This window comes from Aquarana catesbeiana, linkage group LG01 (genome assembly GCF_042186555.1).
Source record: "Aquarana catesbeiana isolate 2022-GZ linkage group LG01, ASM4218655v1, whole genome shotgun sequence".
NCBI classification, from domain to species: Eukaryota; Metazoa; Chordata; class Amphibia; order Anura; family Ranidae; genus Aquarana; species Aquarana catesbeiana.
Genome location: NC_133324.1, coordinates 540114420 through 540129540, shown reverse-complemented (window position 1 = coordinate 540129540; position 15121 = coordinate 540114420). Strand labels below are relative to the sequence as shown.

Below are 15121 nucleotides of genomic sequence, written 5' to 3'. Positions count from 1 at the left end.
AATAAAAAATCAGCATGAAGATGAAAAATATAAAATATATAAAATATATATATATATATATATATATATATATATATATATATATATATATATATATATATATATATATATATATATATATATAATTATTTGTGAAGCTCCAAAATGACCAGCGAAAAACAAACAAAAGTCCAAAGTGCTCAAGTGACTCTTGTGTTCAGAGAATCGAGTGACTTCTGTGCTCCCCCTGATGGGTTCCCACTCACCAGCTCCCTGCAGGGGTAATGGGCATGTAAAGATAGCCTGGGATGGTTCCTGGTATCTCTCCTAGTGGTCCATACATGGTATCTGTGGTCTGTAGGGCCTCAGCAGTTCACTCCACCCAGTAAGGGTATCCAAGGGAGTCTTCCTGGTCACTTTTCCCAAAGTTGATTCGTCAGCTGTTCATAAGTAGATCCTCCACCTGCGTTCCAGCCCCTTACTTCCGTACCGGAAATGACGTAGTAACGTAGCCACAGCTTACGCGTTTCGTCATTGGACGTTATCAAAGGCGGTGCCACTATACTGATTGTTGCGTCTAATAAGGCGAGCGGACATGCGGGGCTCCTCCCCCTCCCACAAAAAATAACCAATAGCAGCAGTCATTAAACAGATGGAAGAAAGGTGTGTGAGAAACCTCTATGGGGAGGCATAATGCACGCGCTTATACTGGCGCCAACGTCCCTCCAATCAAAAAGGACAAATACTATAGAAAAAACCGCCCCTATGCATCTGCGCTCGTTTTATATAAAATATAACAGACATAAATACAAAGGAGGTATACATTCATAAATAACACATATATAGCATGCATATACCTGGATACCTTCCAAGGGTAAACATAAGTGCATAATGAACAAAAAAGGGGGGTCATAAACAAGTCCCGTGTAGTCATCCTAGGTACTACATACTGCAGCTCATGAACAAAACCCAGATATTACCCAGTAAAGCTTTTAGAAAACAGTTTATCAGGAAAACCTATAAGGGTCAAATTATATGCCAGTACTTATAATTGAGTCAAACTGCTTGTGTTAAAAAGGGGGGGGGGGTTTGTGAACTAGAAACGGCCCCCTCCAAAGAAACAAGAGATAAACATTTAAAGTGGAATTAACAAAGGGATTGATATAAACCTCAAATCTTAGGCACATATTGATGTGCATAGTAAACCAGGAAGTAGTGAATACTGTGAGTCTGAGAGCCACATAGATATACTCATATGAATGCCTAGATAGTAGCCCAGTATGAGAACTGAGTATCTCCATTGTTGGAGAAATTAGTGTGTAGGTCCCCAGTGGTTACCCATGGTACTGCAACCCACACCTTCTGACCAAACCCAGATACTACCTAGTAAAACTTAGTGTAAAGATCATGGGTAGGGAAAGAGAGCAGATCGAGGGGTACAAATGCCCCCTATTATAAAAGGTTAAGGGTTGGCTATAAAGCAGTTCAAATCTATATCTAAGTTGAGCCCTTTGGGGGCAAGTGATCCTAGCTGGTATATCCAGCTGCTTTCATTCCTGGAGATTAGGGTTTGTTTATTTCCTTCTCTCCAATGGTCTTCAACAAGGTCAATACCATAGAATATGAGTCCACTCGGATACCTCTGATGTACTTCATGGAAGTGTCTGGATAGATTGTGCTTTGGAAATCCATTTCTGATATTTTTAATGTGCTCCCTTACACGGACAAACAGAGGCAGAGTTCTCTGACCCACATACTGGAGGTGGCATGGACATTCAATGACGTATGTAACATGGGTACTATGGCATGTTATTTAGATGCTTTATCTGGTACTCTCTCTATGATCAGTGAGTGACCTGAAAGATATCCTCATACAAAGATTTCATGAAAAAGGATATACACTTGACAACCTTGTGAAGCTAAAACTGGAAATTATGAAAATGGATAGAAAAAATCTACTCGAGAAAAAAATTAACAAGACAGCCAAAGGGATATAGCTTTCATTACTGGGTTTAACAGTCAATACAAGGCCTTTGAACGTTTTATGAAAGAATGTTGGCCCATCCCGAAAAAGGATTGGGTGCTATCTAACATCCTGCCTAATAAACCAATATTCGTGTATAGAAAAGCACCTACCCTGAGGAACCATCTAATGCATAATGTTATCGACCCTCCCAAACCGATGAAAATCTTCCCTGATATGAAGGGGTTTTACAGATGTCAAAGATGTTTACCCTCTAAAGCTAGCAAAAAACAACGGAGGAAGAAGGAATCTTTCAGGTCACTCACTGATCATAGAGAGTACCAGATAAAGCATCTAATCACATGCCATAGTACCCATGTTACATACGTCATTGAATGTCCATGCCACCTCCAGTATGTGGGTCGGACAACTCGGCCTCTATTTGTCCGTATAAGGGAGCACATTAAAAATATCAGAAATGACCCCCTACTGGCGGCAATAAAATACCCTGACCCTAAGAAATTGATTTCCCAATTTTACACTATGCTAACACTCCCACAGGCAACTACATCAGCTTATGCGTTGAAGTCCAGATGGGTGGGAGAGGTGGGCTCTATAGAGGATGCTGAATGGAGCGACGCTCTAGACATGTGTAAACTAGTGTCTCCTAAACTTTCAGATCCTTTAACACAAATTTTTATAATACATAGAGCATGTCTCACACCTCTCAGAGTCTCCAAATATAAGAGCGATCATTCTGCTAACGGTCAAATGTGTGATCAAGCGACTGGTACTTATTTTCATTTAATGTGGCACTGTCCTAAAATTCAAGTCTGCTGGGCACAGGTGGTACAGTTCCTACACGATAAAATGGGTTCCCCCATTACACTACAGCCAAAGCTTTGTCTTCTGGGAATTTTTCCAGATCCAGATCTTGATAAATTCACTAAAACATTTTTGCACAAAACACTTTTTTCCGCTCGTAAAGTCATAGCCAGGAGCTGGATGAGATCCACCCCACCGGAATTCTTACAATGGCTGATAGAAATCAACCACACTCTACCATACAAGAAGCTAATGTATTCTCATAGAGGGTGTCCATCTAAGTACGATAAGATTTGGGAAAGGTGGCTAAAAACACCCGAAACATGTGTATGACCCAAAACTTAGACATGATGTATGCTGTGGAGCTCTCCTCTCCTTATCCCATTCCACACGGTTGATCCAAAGCCTGTGCTTCCTATCTTCCTCTATAGTGGTATATCTGTAAAGTAGGCATATTGAATGATGAAGAGGTCGATCTCACCTTAAAGTGAATATTGTATAGCTATGATTCATTTTCTATGATACCGAAAATATTGTCTTAAATCAATATATATATACCTTTACGGGATGTCGTTGTCTCTTTATAATAGGTAATTTTATTCACTAAGCTGTATGACTGTCATGATGACCTGTTGTATACGATCTTTGTCTTTTTTTTGTTCAATAAAAGATTTTGCGGGGGAAAAAAAAAAAAAAAAAAAAAAATATCAGAAATGGATTTCCAAAGCACAATCTATCCAGACACTTCGATGAAGTACATCAGAGGGATCCGAGTGGACTCATGTTCTATGGCATTGATCTTGTTGAAGACCATTGGAGAGGGGGAAATAAACCCTTAATCTCCAGGAATGAAACCAGCTGGATATACCAGCTAGGATCACTTGCCCCCAAAGGGCTCAACTTAGATATAGATTTGAACTGCTTTATAGCCAACCCTTAACCTTTTATAATAGGGGGCATTTGTACCCCTCGATCTGCTCTCTTTCCCTACCCATGATCTTTACACTAAGTTTTACTAGGTAGTATCTGGGTTTGGTTAGGAGGTGTGGGTTGCAGTACCATAGGTAACCACTGGGGGCCTACATACTACAATCTCTCCAACAATGGAGATACTCAGTTCTCATGCTGGGCTACTATCTAAGCATTCATAGGAGTATATCTCTGTGGCTCTCAGACTCGCAGCATTCACTACTTCCTGGTACACTATGCACATCAATATGTGCCTAAGATTTGAGGTTTATATCAATCCCTTTGTTGATTCCACTTTAGATGTTCATCTCTTGTTTTTTTGGAGGGGGCTGTTTCTAGTTCACAACCCTCCCCCCTTTTTTAACACAAGTAGTTTGACTCAATTATAAGTACTGGCATATAATTTGACCCTTATGGGTTTTCCTGATGAATTGTTTTCTAAAAGCTTTACTGGGTAATATCTGGGTTTGTTCATGAGCTGCAGTATGTAGTACCTAGGATGACTACACGGGACTTGTTTATGACCCCCCTTTTTTGTTCATTATGCACTTATGTTTACCCTTGGAAGGTATCCAGGTATATGCATGCTATATATGTGTTATTTATGAATGTATACCTCCTTTGTATTTATGTCTGTTACATTTTATATAAGACGAGCGCAAATGCATAGGGGCGTTTTTTTCTATAGTATTTGTCCTTTTTGATTGGAGGGACGAAGGTGCCAGTATTAGCGCGCGCATTATGCCTCCCCATAGAGGTTTCTCACACACCTTTCTTCCATCTGTTTAATGACTGCTGCTATTGGTTATTTTTTGTATGAGGGGGAGGAGCTCTGCATGTCCGCTCGCCTTAATATATGTGAAAATCAGTATGGTGGCACCGCCTTTGCTAACTTCCAATGACGAAACGTGTAAGGTGTGGCTACGTTACTACGTCATTTCCGATATGGAAGTAAGGGGCTGGAATGCAGGTGGAGCGCAAGCTGTGAACCAGTGCCCTTGCAGATTGCCTGTTTCATTGTGCTTATAGGTCTCCCTGTACTGGGACACCTTTTGTTTTTGCTTATAACTTTTAATAAATACTTTTTTAAAATACTACACAATGGAAGCCCTATCTCTTTCTATGAGGATCTCACTATGAACAGCTGACGAATCAACTTTGGGAAAAGTGACCAGGAAGACTCCCTTGGATACCCTTTCTGGGTGGAGTGAACTGCGGAAGCCCTACAGACCACAGATACCATGTATGGACCACTAGGAGAGATACCAGGAACCATCTCAGGCTATCTTTACATGCCCATTACCCCTGCAGGGGTGCAGGGAGCTGGGGAGTGGGGACCCATCAGGGGGAGCACAGAAGTCACTTGATTCTCTGAACACAAGAGTCACTTGAGCACTTTGGACTTTTTTTTTTTTCGCTGGTCATTTTGGAGCTTCACAAATCATTTTTTATATATATTTTATATTTTTCATCTTCATGCTGATTTTTTATTACGGTTTATGACTACACATGTGTCTCTGGATTTTTCTGGTTTTGGGTTTTATACATTTTTGCACATAATGTGTGTATATATATATTTTTTATCTTTTGGACATTAAGGTTTTTTTGATGGTACATGGATCCCATGAGGTTTATCTCTCAAGGTTATTCTTATGCACACATATATATGTGAGGTTTATTGGGATTCACTTAATATTTATTTTTATCTGTGTATTGCACATTTTTTAAAATTTTTATTTTTTGCACATTGGTATGGATGCATGGAGCCTGCATTATCGGGGTAACTAACCCTTCCGTACACGCATTCACCACTGGCATGCACATTGCCACTATATTCATCCTTATAAGTTAGCCAGTAGGTAGCACCACCAACCCCACACCTGCACATCATTACTTTAAGGGACATTGCCTACTTCCCTGGTCACTTGTTGACCAACACAACTAACACAAGAGTCTAACAGCCTAGTGCCTTTCTAAGACCCCCTTCACACCAAGGCGTTTTTGCAGCGTTTTAGCGCTAAAAATAACGCTCATAAAACACTCCCCATGCATCTCAATGGACCCTTTCACACTGAGGCGTTGCGCTGGCGGGGCGTTGAGAAAAGTCCTGCAAGCAGCATCTTTGGAGCAGCTTTTGGGCGTTAAAAAAAGCGCTTCAAAAAGGCCCCTCTCCATTGAAATGAATTGAAAACGCTGTAAAAAAGCCTGAATAGCACCTATAATCCGCCCTGAGCTGTAGAAAATTCACATGATCTCACAAAAAGGTAAACATGCAAGCGGAAAAGAGAGCATCTACAACAACAGGACTGAACTTGTGGGAAGGTCAGAATGATTAAACAGACCATCAAAGTGCCAAAAAACCAAAATTAAAGTGCCAAAAAAAAAGAATCCCAGAAAAATGAAGATTTGAAGTAAAACAAGACACTGCTTGTTACTTTACAAGACACTGCTTGTTTTATTTACATGATATCACAAAGGATAAACATGCAAGCAAAAAGATAGCATCAATAACACATGCTTCAATAACGCTTGAAAAATGCTGTTAAAACACCTGCAGCGCTGCGTTAATTTTACCGCTAACGCCCCTAAAACGCTGAAAAAACGCAGTAATAACGCTAAGGCGTTTCAGGGCGTTTTTGAAGCGCCTTGGTGTGAAAGGGGTCTAAGGTCAAGACTATTCACCTGTACTCGTTTATTGCCCTCTGTTTATTACTGGATTAAGTGTGCTTTTAGGACACACCAGAAAGAAGAGCAGCACTGTTCTAAGTGTAGCATCAAAGTGATATTTATTTGAAAACAACAAAATGGCAATTCACAATGTAATGGAGATAAAAGTGCTCATCTAGTCATGGAATACTGCTGCAACAAGCTGGTTCAGTCCCGCTGTAGTGGATACCAAAAGGAGCTCCTGGCAGTGCTGGTGGCTCCCAGCACTTTCTGGTAGGTCTGGATCCTCTGGGGAGGCAGAAGAAATGTCAGAACAGGAAGAGGAAGCAGTGGGTGTGGCACACGTTCTGAGCATGTGTGCTCCTTCAGCAGGCCATGAGGGGGCCATCTTGTAAGTGGTAATTATGGGCAGGAGCCAGTCAGTGGAGTACAATGTGTAGCATTCCAGGCAGTGTTAATTTCGTCGACTAAAATGACTAAAACATTTTAGTCGACTAAATGAAAACTATTTTAGTCAACTAAAATATGACTAAGACTAAAACTAAAAGAATTGAGATGACTAAAATACGACTAAAACTAAACTGGCATTTTAGTCAAAAGACTAAGACTAAAACTAAATTTAAATTTGACTTTAAAATTAACACTGGTCTGTAGTGCATTTTCATACCTCAATACCATAAGTAATAGCATATTAGATTTTTCACTCCAGCAGTATATAATAAGTTTGGAAATTGTAGAGAAATGTTAACTAATGCATTACAATTTAATTACACCTATTCGATTTTAGACAACTAAAATTAGTTTTAATCGACTAAAATGTCCTGGAGATTTAGTTGACTAAATATGACTAAAACTAAAACAATTGCAGAAGACTAAAATGGGACTAAAACTAAAATGCCATTTTAGTCCTAAGACTAAAACTAAATCGAAATTTGCTGCCAAAATTAACACTCATTGCAGGTGCAATACCCAAAACGAGGCATAATTAGCTGATACATGATGCAACTGGCTTTTGGAAAACATGGTAACCCCCATCCATACATAAAGACTAAGAAGCGTATATAGCAAATAAAAAATAAGCTTATCACAAGAATAAAAAACATAAATACAATAAATTGGTAGTAGTGCATACGTCTTATACCAGGAGTACTTACAACTTGATGTACTGTATTAAAATGACCCACACTGGATAGACTGCAACTAACATATCTAGGTTGCATGTCCTGCTATTTGACTGCTGGTCATACAAGCCATAGGGCTCCAAGGAATAGACCCATTTAATTGCCTTTTCTGCTTTCCAACTCTTATTCAAAGAGTATGTTCTGTCCAGCCTCATTCAAACGCTCCACAGCTCTAGACAAATGGCTATGGACAGTCTTACTGAAGGGCTCAGCAACTTTGTTAGGTATTTGCAAACCTAATCATTTTTCCTAAAGTTTTTCTACTTCTCATCAATGTGATGGCCTGATCCCTTCTAATGCCGCGTACACACGAGCGGAATATCCGACTGAAAAAGTCAGACGGAAGCTTTTCACCGTAAATTGCGATCATGTGTATGCTTTATCGGACTTTTTTTTTTTTTCGAAAAATCTGACAGACCTAGAAATAGAACATGTTCTAAATATTTCCGACGGAACCAATTCCTATCGGGAAAACCCACTCGTCTGTATGCTGTTCCGAAGGACCAAAAACAATGCATGCTCTGAAGCAAGTATGAGACGGAAGCTATTGGCTACTGGCTATTGAACTTCCTTGTTCTAGTCCCGTTGTACGTGCTGTACATCACCGCGTTCTTGACGATCGGACTTTGTTGTGATCGTGTGTACACAAGACAGTTTCAGTGGAATTCCGTCAGAAAAACCTTCAGAGTTTCCGATGGGAAAACCGGTCATGTGTACGTGGCATAAGAGTAAGCAGCCTGACTGGTCCCTCTTTTGCTAAGTTTATTTCTACTCCTTCCCTATGGAAACATTTTAAACAACTCCACAATTGGTGTTTTTTTTTGGGCAAAAAAAAAAAATTTAGTGCATCTCAATACATCCATATTTCCCCATGTTTTGATAATTAAAACATTTTTACTGAAAAATACATGTTGTTCTTGACAGAAATCTATTGAGCCTGTGACTTCCTGTGTAGTCTGACTGTATTTAATCCAAAGCAGCGTTACCTGCTCTGCAAAGTTTACGTTTAGGAATTGGCTTCCTCGAAGAAACCATTAGAGGAAATACTGGGGTACCTTCACAGGCTCGTTTTTTTTCAAAGGCAAGGGTGGGGTTCTGACTTATTATTGCCTTCGCCTGGGTGTGCCAGACAGTCATTGATTTGAACTGGGCTTCTGCACCAGCAACACGTTTCTGAAAAAATTCCTCAACATCTGGTAAAATACCTTTTGAGATGCCTTTCTGGATGTAAGGTGTTTGGCAGCTCCAACTACTTGGCTCTTGTAATTTTTCACAGAATTCTTGATTGTCAGGGCTGTTTAAGCTCTGTGGATCTGCCAGTAGATCACCTTACAAGCCCTACAGTGTTTCAGCTGGTTTCTAAACAATCAGGAATCCAGGCTAATGAGAGTTTTCCTCCCTGAGTAAGATCTTAGTCCTCTTCGGTCCCTTGTGTGACGAACGCAGATTTCTGATCCCTGCCCTTCTCACCAATGGGTGGTGGGCTGGCCAATCTCACACCGCGCTTTCACTTATGTAAAAATGCCACGGTCAGCTGCACCCTGCACAAAGATATTCCAGCCTGCGGGACCCAATCTAGGTGGCAGCAGCCTGAGAGTGATTGTCACTCAATTATGTTAAACAAGTAACCCTTTAAGCTACCACCACCACATTTTGACCAAGAAGGAGGAAACTCATATTCTTAGATATACCAATTATGATTTTAGAATAAACATCTATAACACACAGTCGCCACAGACAGGTATGTTCAGAGATTTATACTACGGTACCACTTTTCAAGAGACAGGGATTCTTTTCGGTTTGCATAGCGCAGTTCGAGACAAGGTTAATACTTTTCTAAATAAGTTTTGGTAATGAAAAGGCAAAAAAAAATAGTGCAAATAAAATATTTACAGAAAAAGGGCGTTACAAACAATAAAGCGATTAATAAAGCAACAGAGAAATAAAAAAAATGTAAAAAAGAGTTAAAAAGGAAGGATACTTGCAATGTCCTGGTTTCAGCAGAGTTCAGTCAATGAGCAAGGTTTTATTGGCTCTAATAACTTGACAGATGTTCCTTGGTTGAATGTACATGAGGGCTGTCAAACTGTCTTGGCATGCCCCTTTTCTCTGGGATCAAAGGGGTGTTGACAGAGGCCATCTGACCAATTAAGCGTCTGAGAAGTGGCCATCGGGTTCATGACTGTATCAAGGCCCTTCCTTACACAGTTTGATACTAATAATATCTTTCAATATGTGCAGGTTGCATTCTAGAAACTGGTAGATTATTGTTTAGCATTCAATTTTATGTCCAGTGATACCAAACGCAGAGTATTTCAGATAGGCCTGTCACCCAGGAGGTAGGAGACTATCTTCCCTTCTGTATGTGCTGGCTTAGTCATGTATGACCTGGATTTGTTCAGTATGATATTCCCCATTCAAATATATACCTAATATTAATGTGTTGTGTTCCTGTCTGATTTTATGAATCCTGTGTGAATTTTGTTAAGTTGTGAATTGGGCAAACGTCTCAGAAAGGGCACATAAAGCTTGACTGCTTTTTACGATTCCTATTAGTTCTGGGTAGATGTTTTATGGCATGCTATGTATTCCTAGTGCTTTAATTGCCCTACAAACCATGGGTGACAACTGAGGGATTTTATCATAGTTTTATGATAGATCTGGTCAGCAGAATCTAATAAATATCCCAAACTCAATTAGCTGTTTACAGCTCTGCAAAGGCCTTAGTGCTGGTTTATGCTGCCACAAAGTTGAGATAACTGACTCTTTTTGAAATGTGTTAAAAAGTTAAGGCCATGAATTGAAGGAGGAGGGATTATGACTAACGTTGCTGAGACCTGAACAAAATGGATGTCGCTTTCAACTTTTCATGGGCTCAATGCGCACTGCCATTACACCTTGTACATATTCTTCTAATGCAGCCAATATGCTTTTTATAAGCTACATGCCAGTTCTGGGATTCATGATCTCATCCTTTGAGGTGGTTCCTGTTGCCCAAGTCCACGCCAGCACCCTTTAACAGACAGGAAAATTTGACTTTGTCTACAGACAAGGGCTTTCCTGCTGCATTTGTCAGTGTTCATGCCCGTGTTTTTTTTCCTAGCCTCTCTGCTTTATAATTTCTACCACAAACACAAACCTCTCTGGCTGGAAAAATGTTCTGGGCATTTTGACAGTGCAGGACTCCTGGATCCAGGATTATGCCAGTCAACCTGCAGGAGATAGAAGATTTAAGACTTTTCTCTGCTGCATTGGATCATCAAATGAGATTATAGTCTGACAAAGGTATACCAGTGGTTTACATAAATCACCTGAACAGGAAATGAAGACTGGTAGTGGAACACATCTCTCGCTGAGATGAGCATCTCTCACAAGGCCAGGTCCTGGCCCTTTTGCAGGTCCACATACCAGGCGTGGAAAACTGACAGTTTTACTTTCAGAATCATTAAAACCCAGACCCAAAAGACTAGTCTCTGTATCAGGAGGTGTTCCAAGTGATCTTTAAACAGTGGGGAACTGCTGGTATTGATAGCATTCTGGCACAACTGCAAGGTGAGTAAATTCATGGTCCGATCATGCGATCCACTGGTGGACACAGCAGATGCCATTGCCTCCCCTTAACCCAGTGATAGGCTCAACTGGGCTGAATTCACTCAGCCATGATGTGAAGTTTGTCAGCTGCTGGCTTCCAGTGTGACATCTGTTGTTGGGGAGAGAGAGTTCCCTCCCACCAGCTACCCTAAGCCTCTTACTGGCACATAGAGCTGTGTAATGGCATGACCACTCTGAAAAAAAAAAAAAATTAAATTAACACAGTGATTTATTGCAAAACATAATACAGTGTGTTAATTAGCAGTGGGGAGGAAAGGCTTCAAACATTTTTTGCCTTCCCTTCTACTTTTAAGAATTACTTTTCCCTTAATCATATCCAAATGCATTTGCCAGATGATGGGTGCTTTTGTTTTCAGTCACTGCTTTTTCTACTAAGGTGGTAAGCACTTTTTGGGGTTTCTGGCACCAAGCCTGTTTCCCAGGTCTGTAAGCCTGCTACCTTTTTATTGGTCCATTTCTGTACAAAATTCTACATGGCAGACAAAGTTGTGTCCACCGATGCTAGTTTTGGGCAAAAGGCGGCAGTGTGAAATGCTGCTATTTTTTTTTTTTTGTATCGTTGCCTACCCCTCACTGTTGGGGACAGCTTTTGAATGTCCCACACGTAAAAAAAAAAAAAAAAGTGTCCTCTTGGAGGACACCGCTCCCTCTGATGGGTGCCCTTATGTTAGTCTGCTGCCCCTGTTCATACTTGGCTAGTATGCAGACACCAGGGTATAGCCACTAGATGGGACTGTGCCTCTTCTGATTAGCATAATGTACAAACCTTGAGGTGGAAGCTATACCCATGTGTTGAAGTAAACCTTTTACCAAAATGGAAGGTCTGCTTACTAAATAGTGGCCCATCTCCGTATTAAAACTCTGCTTTCCATGTTTAGCAAAGGAAAAAAACACCTTGGAAGAAAGCTAGACACTGCATAAAGAAGCTGAAAAAGAAAAGTATATTTTTGAACTTTCTAACAAATGTGTTGGTTTTACCTGGGGGGAAACCTTCTATTTTGGCCCACTTTATAGAATGAAAACCTATGTTCTACAAGATGATGATTCTATTCTATAATTTGAAAGTCTATCAATAATAATTTTATGTTTCTAGAAAGTGGATGTAACCAGTAAAGCTGTGACTGATGTCCTGGCTAAGACAACTGAATACCTGCAGCCAAATCCAGGTAATTTTTTGTAGTCAAAAATCTTTCAGCATAGCATGCATTTTGTAAGCAATAGAACATCAGATAGTATGTTTGCAACTGAAATAAAGGTGACATATTCCAACTAGGGCTGCAACTAACGATTATTTTCATAATCGATTAGTTGGCCGATTATTGTATCGATTAATCGATTAATCGGTTAATAACCTTAAAACAAAATGTGGTGTATAATTTAGTTAATATGTAAAGTTTTAAAAAAAGGCAATTTATTCTCAAATATCACTATGGAGTGGTAAATATAAATAACCATGTGGTTAGGGAGCAAAATATCGAATCCACTCTGAGAATAACAGACAGAAGAGATATACTATAGGGTGAATCTGGTAAATATCATCAGACTCAGAGATCAAATTTTTTTTTTATTAAAAAACAAACAAGGTCTTCCTTCAAAAAAATTTTTATTTTAAGAACGTTCATTTGATTTTATAATCGTTAGTGGGGTCAAATCGACGTTCGTTTTCAACCACAGTGACGCGAAAATTTAGAAATAGAAAACTTCTTGGTCAAAGGAATTATCAGACAGTGTATGTGGTTTTCGTTCAGAAATTACATTCATTTTAAAAACAGAATATTAAAAACAAGTGAAAATTTCAAACAACATTCTTTTATTCAGCGAAAGTACAAAGATTTTTCGTCTGAAAATTGATCCGTGTGGCCAGCATAAGGCTCGGTACACACCTATGCAGTTTGCTTTTACGTTTAGTAACATAATGGGGTTAAAAAAAACTAAAATTAGCTCTTTATAGTACAAAAAAAGCAGATAATCACTACTGTAAGGGGTTCATTTTTTTACTGTAGACCTGTGAAAGTAATATTTACAGTAGTGATTATTTGCTCTTTTTGTACTATAAAGGGCTCATTTTAGTTTTTTTAACCTCATTATGTTACTGGCCGATTAATCGATTATGAAATGAATCGATTACTATTTTCATAATCGATTAGTTGTCGATTAATCGATTAGTTGTTTCAGCCCTAATTCCAACAAAAACCTGCTTCCTTGTTAACAGCATGGTCTGTATCAACACATTCACCAGCACCTGCTGTTATTGTTATCCCTTTCTTGTTTATTTGATGCTATACAGGAAGATAATATAACAAACTTGAGAACTGATAAAGAAAGGGTCCATGCACTCAAGGCTTAAAAAAAAAAAAAAAAAAACGTTCTTTTGGCAGAACAAAATGCTCATATAGAGGCGCTGTACAGCGTGTAGGGTTTTTTTTTTTTCCTGGCAGAAAACATCCTTGAAACATTGAGCTTCAAAATTATAGACAATCTCAAGGCACCCTCCAAAATTATGGACAGTCTTGAGGCGCCCCATTCTAAAATGTAAAAACTATTCTGGTAGTTTTACATAATGCTGCAAAATCAAAAAATGTAGGAAACCCAACGTTAAAGGTGATTTATTCTTCCAAAGCAAATACACTTTTGCAAACTGGTACTGACTAGTATTCCAATGTTTCTCGTCTCCCTCAGTTTTTATCCATCACTTAGCTAATGAGACCCCAAAGCTGATGGAGAGAGGCATGGGAGGGTCAAACAAGGATGATATGCAGGCAACCGACCTCCTCCTTATCAACTGATGTTGTCATTGGTCATTAAGAGGTTGGCAGTTAGAAGGTTGTAATAGTGTACAATTCAAATCTGTGGCTTTGTGTAACTAAAAGGCAGGTTTCTTCCACCAAACAGGCTTGTATACAATTTTGAGACAATTTTTAGGCATTTTGCCGATCACCCCTGAAGAAACCTCAAGGCACCCTGGTTGAAAAAGGCTGCTCTAAACATCCTAATATGCATGGACACACAGAATAATATTGAGCTGCTTCTACAGGCAAAATGCAGAACCCCTGTAGAAGAAGCATTTTTTAAGCCCAATGTGCATGAACCCTAAATACTTTTTTTTATTTAACCTAACATGCTTTAAAACATGTTCAAAATAACAACAGTATTGTAGTGCTTTATGATGCCTGCATATAAGTCTTTTAGACTTAAGATTGATGCCCTTTTCCCTGTGGAGGCTTGGATCTTAATCCCAGGTTGTACTATTCTAAATGTTGATGTTAAAGTATGACCAAAAGCAAAAAATAGAATTTTTATTACACAAATTATTTCCTCGGAGTTTATAGAGAGACATGGCTTTTGATTGAAGATAAATCAGAACCAGTGTGGTCAAGTTGCTTATTTCCAAGAGTAGACCGCTAGGTGTCAAAAAACTGAACAGGCCACTCAGAGAACATCTCCCATAGGTGTCTTAACCACTTCAGCCCCGGAAGGATTTACTCCCTTCCTGACCAGAGCACTTTTTACAATTTGGCACTGCGTCGCTTTAACTGCTAATTGCGCGGTCATGCAATGCTGTACCCAAATGAAATTTGCGTCCTTTTCTTCCCACAAATAAAGCTTTCTTTTGATGGTATTTGATCACCTCTGCCGTTTTTATTTTTTGCGCTATACATGGAAAAAGACCAAAAATTTTGAAAAAAAATGATATTTTCTATTTTTTGTTTTTTTGTTCTAAAAAAAATCCAATAAACTCAATTTTAGTCATACATTTAGGCCAAAATGTATTCGGCCACATGTCTTTGGTAAAAAAAAAATGTCAATAAGTGTATATTTATTGGTTTGCGCAAAAGTTATAGCACCTACAAACTAGGGTACATTTTCTGGAATTTACACAGCCTTTAATTTATGACTGCCTATGTCGTTTCTTGAGGTGCTAAAA

The 15121-nt window shown here is 39.2% G+C and overlaps 1 protein-coding gene across 4 annotated transcripts in view; it reads left to right on the top strand.

Moving 5' to 3' along the window:
- SH3GL1 (SH3 domain containing GRB2 like 1, endophilin A2) overlaps positions 1-15121 on the top strand; it is a 275973-nt gene that overhangs the window by 51914 nt on the left and 208938 nt on the right. For all 4 annotated transcript variants that reach the window (XM_073594971.1, XM_073594953.1, XM_073594961.1 and 1 more), the window contains exon 3: positions 12290-12362. In XM_073594971.1, the coding sequence (XP_073451072.1) occupies positions 12290-12362 (73 nt within the window). The remainder of the gene's footprint in view (positions 1-12289; positions 12363-15121) is intronic.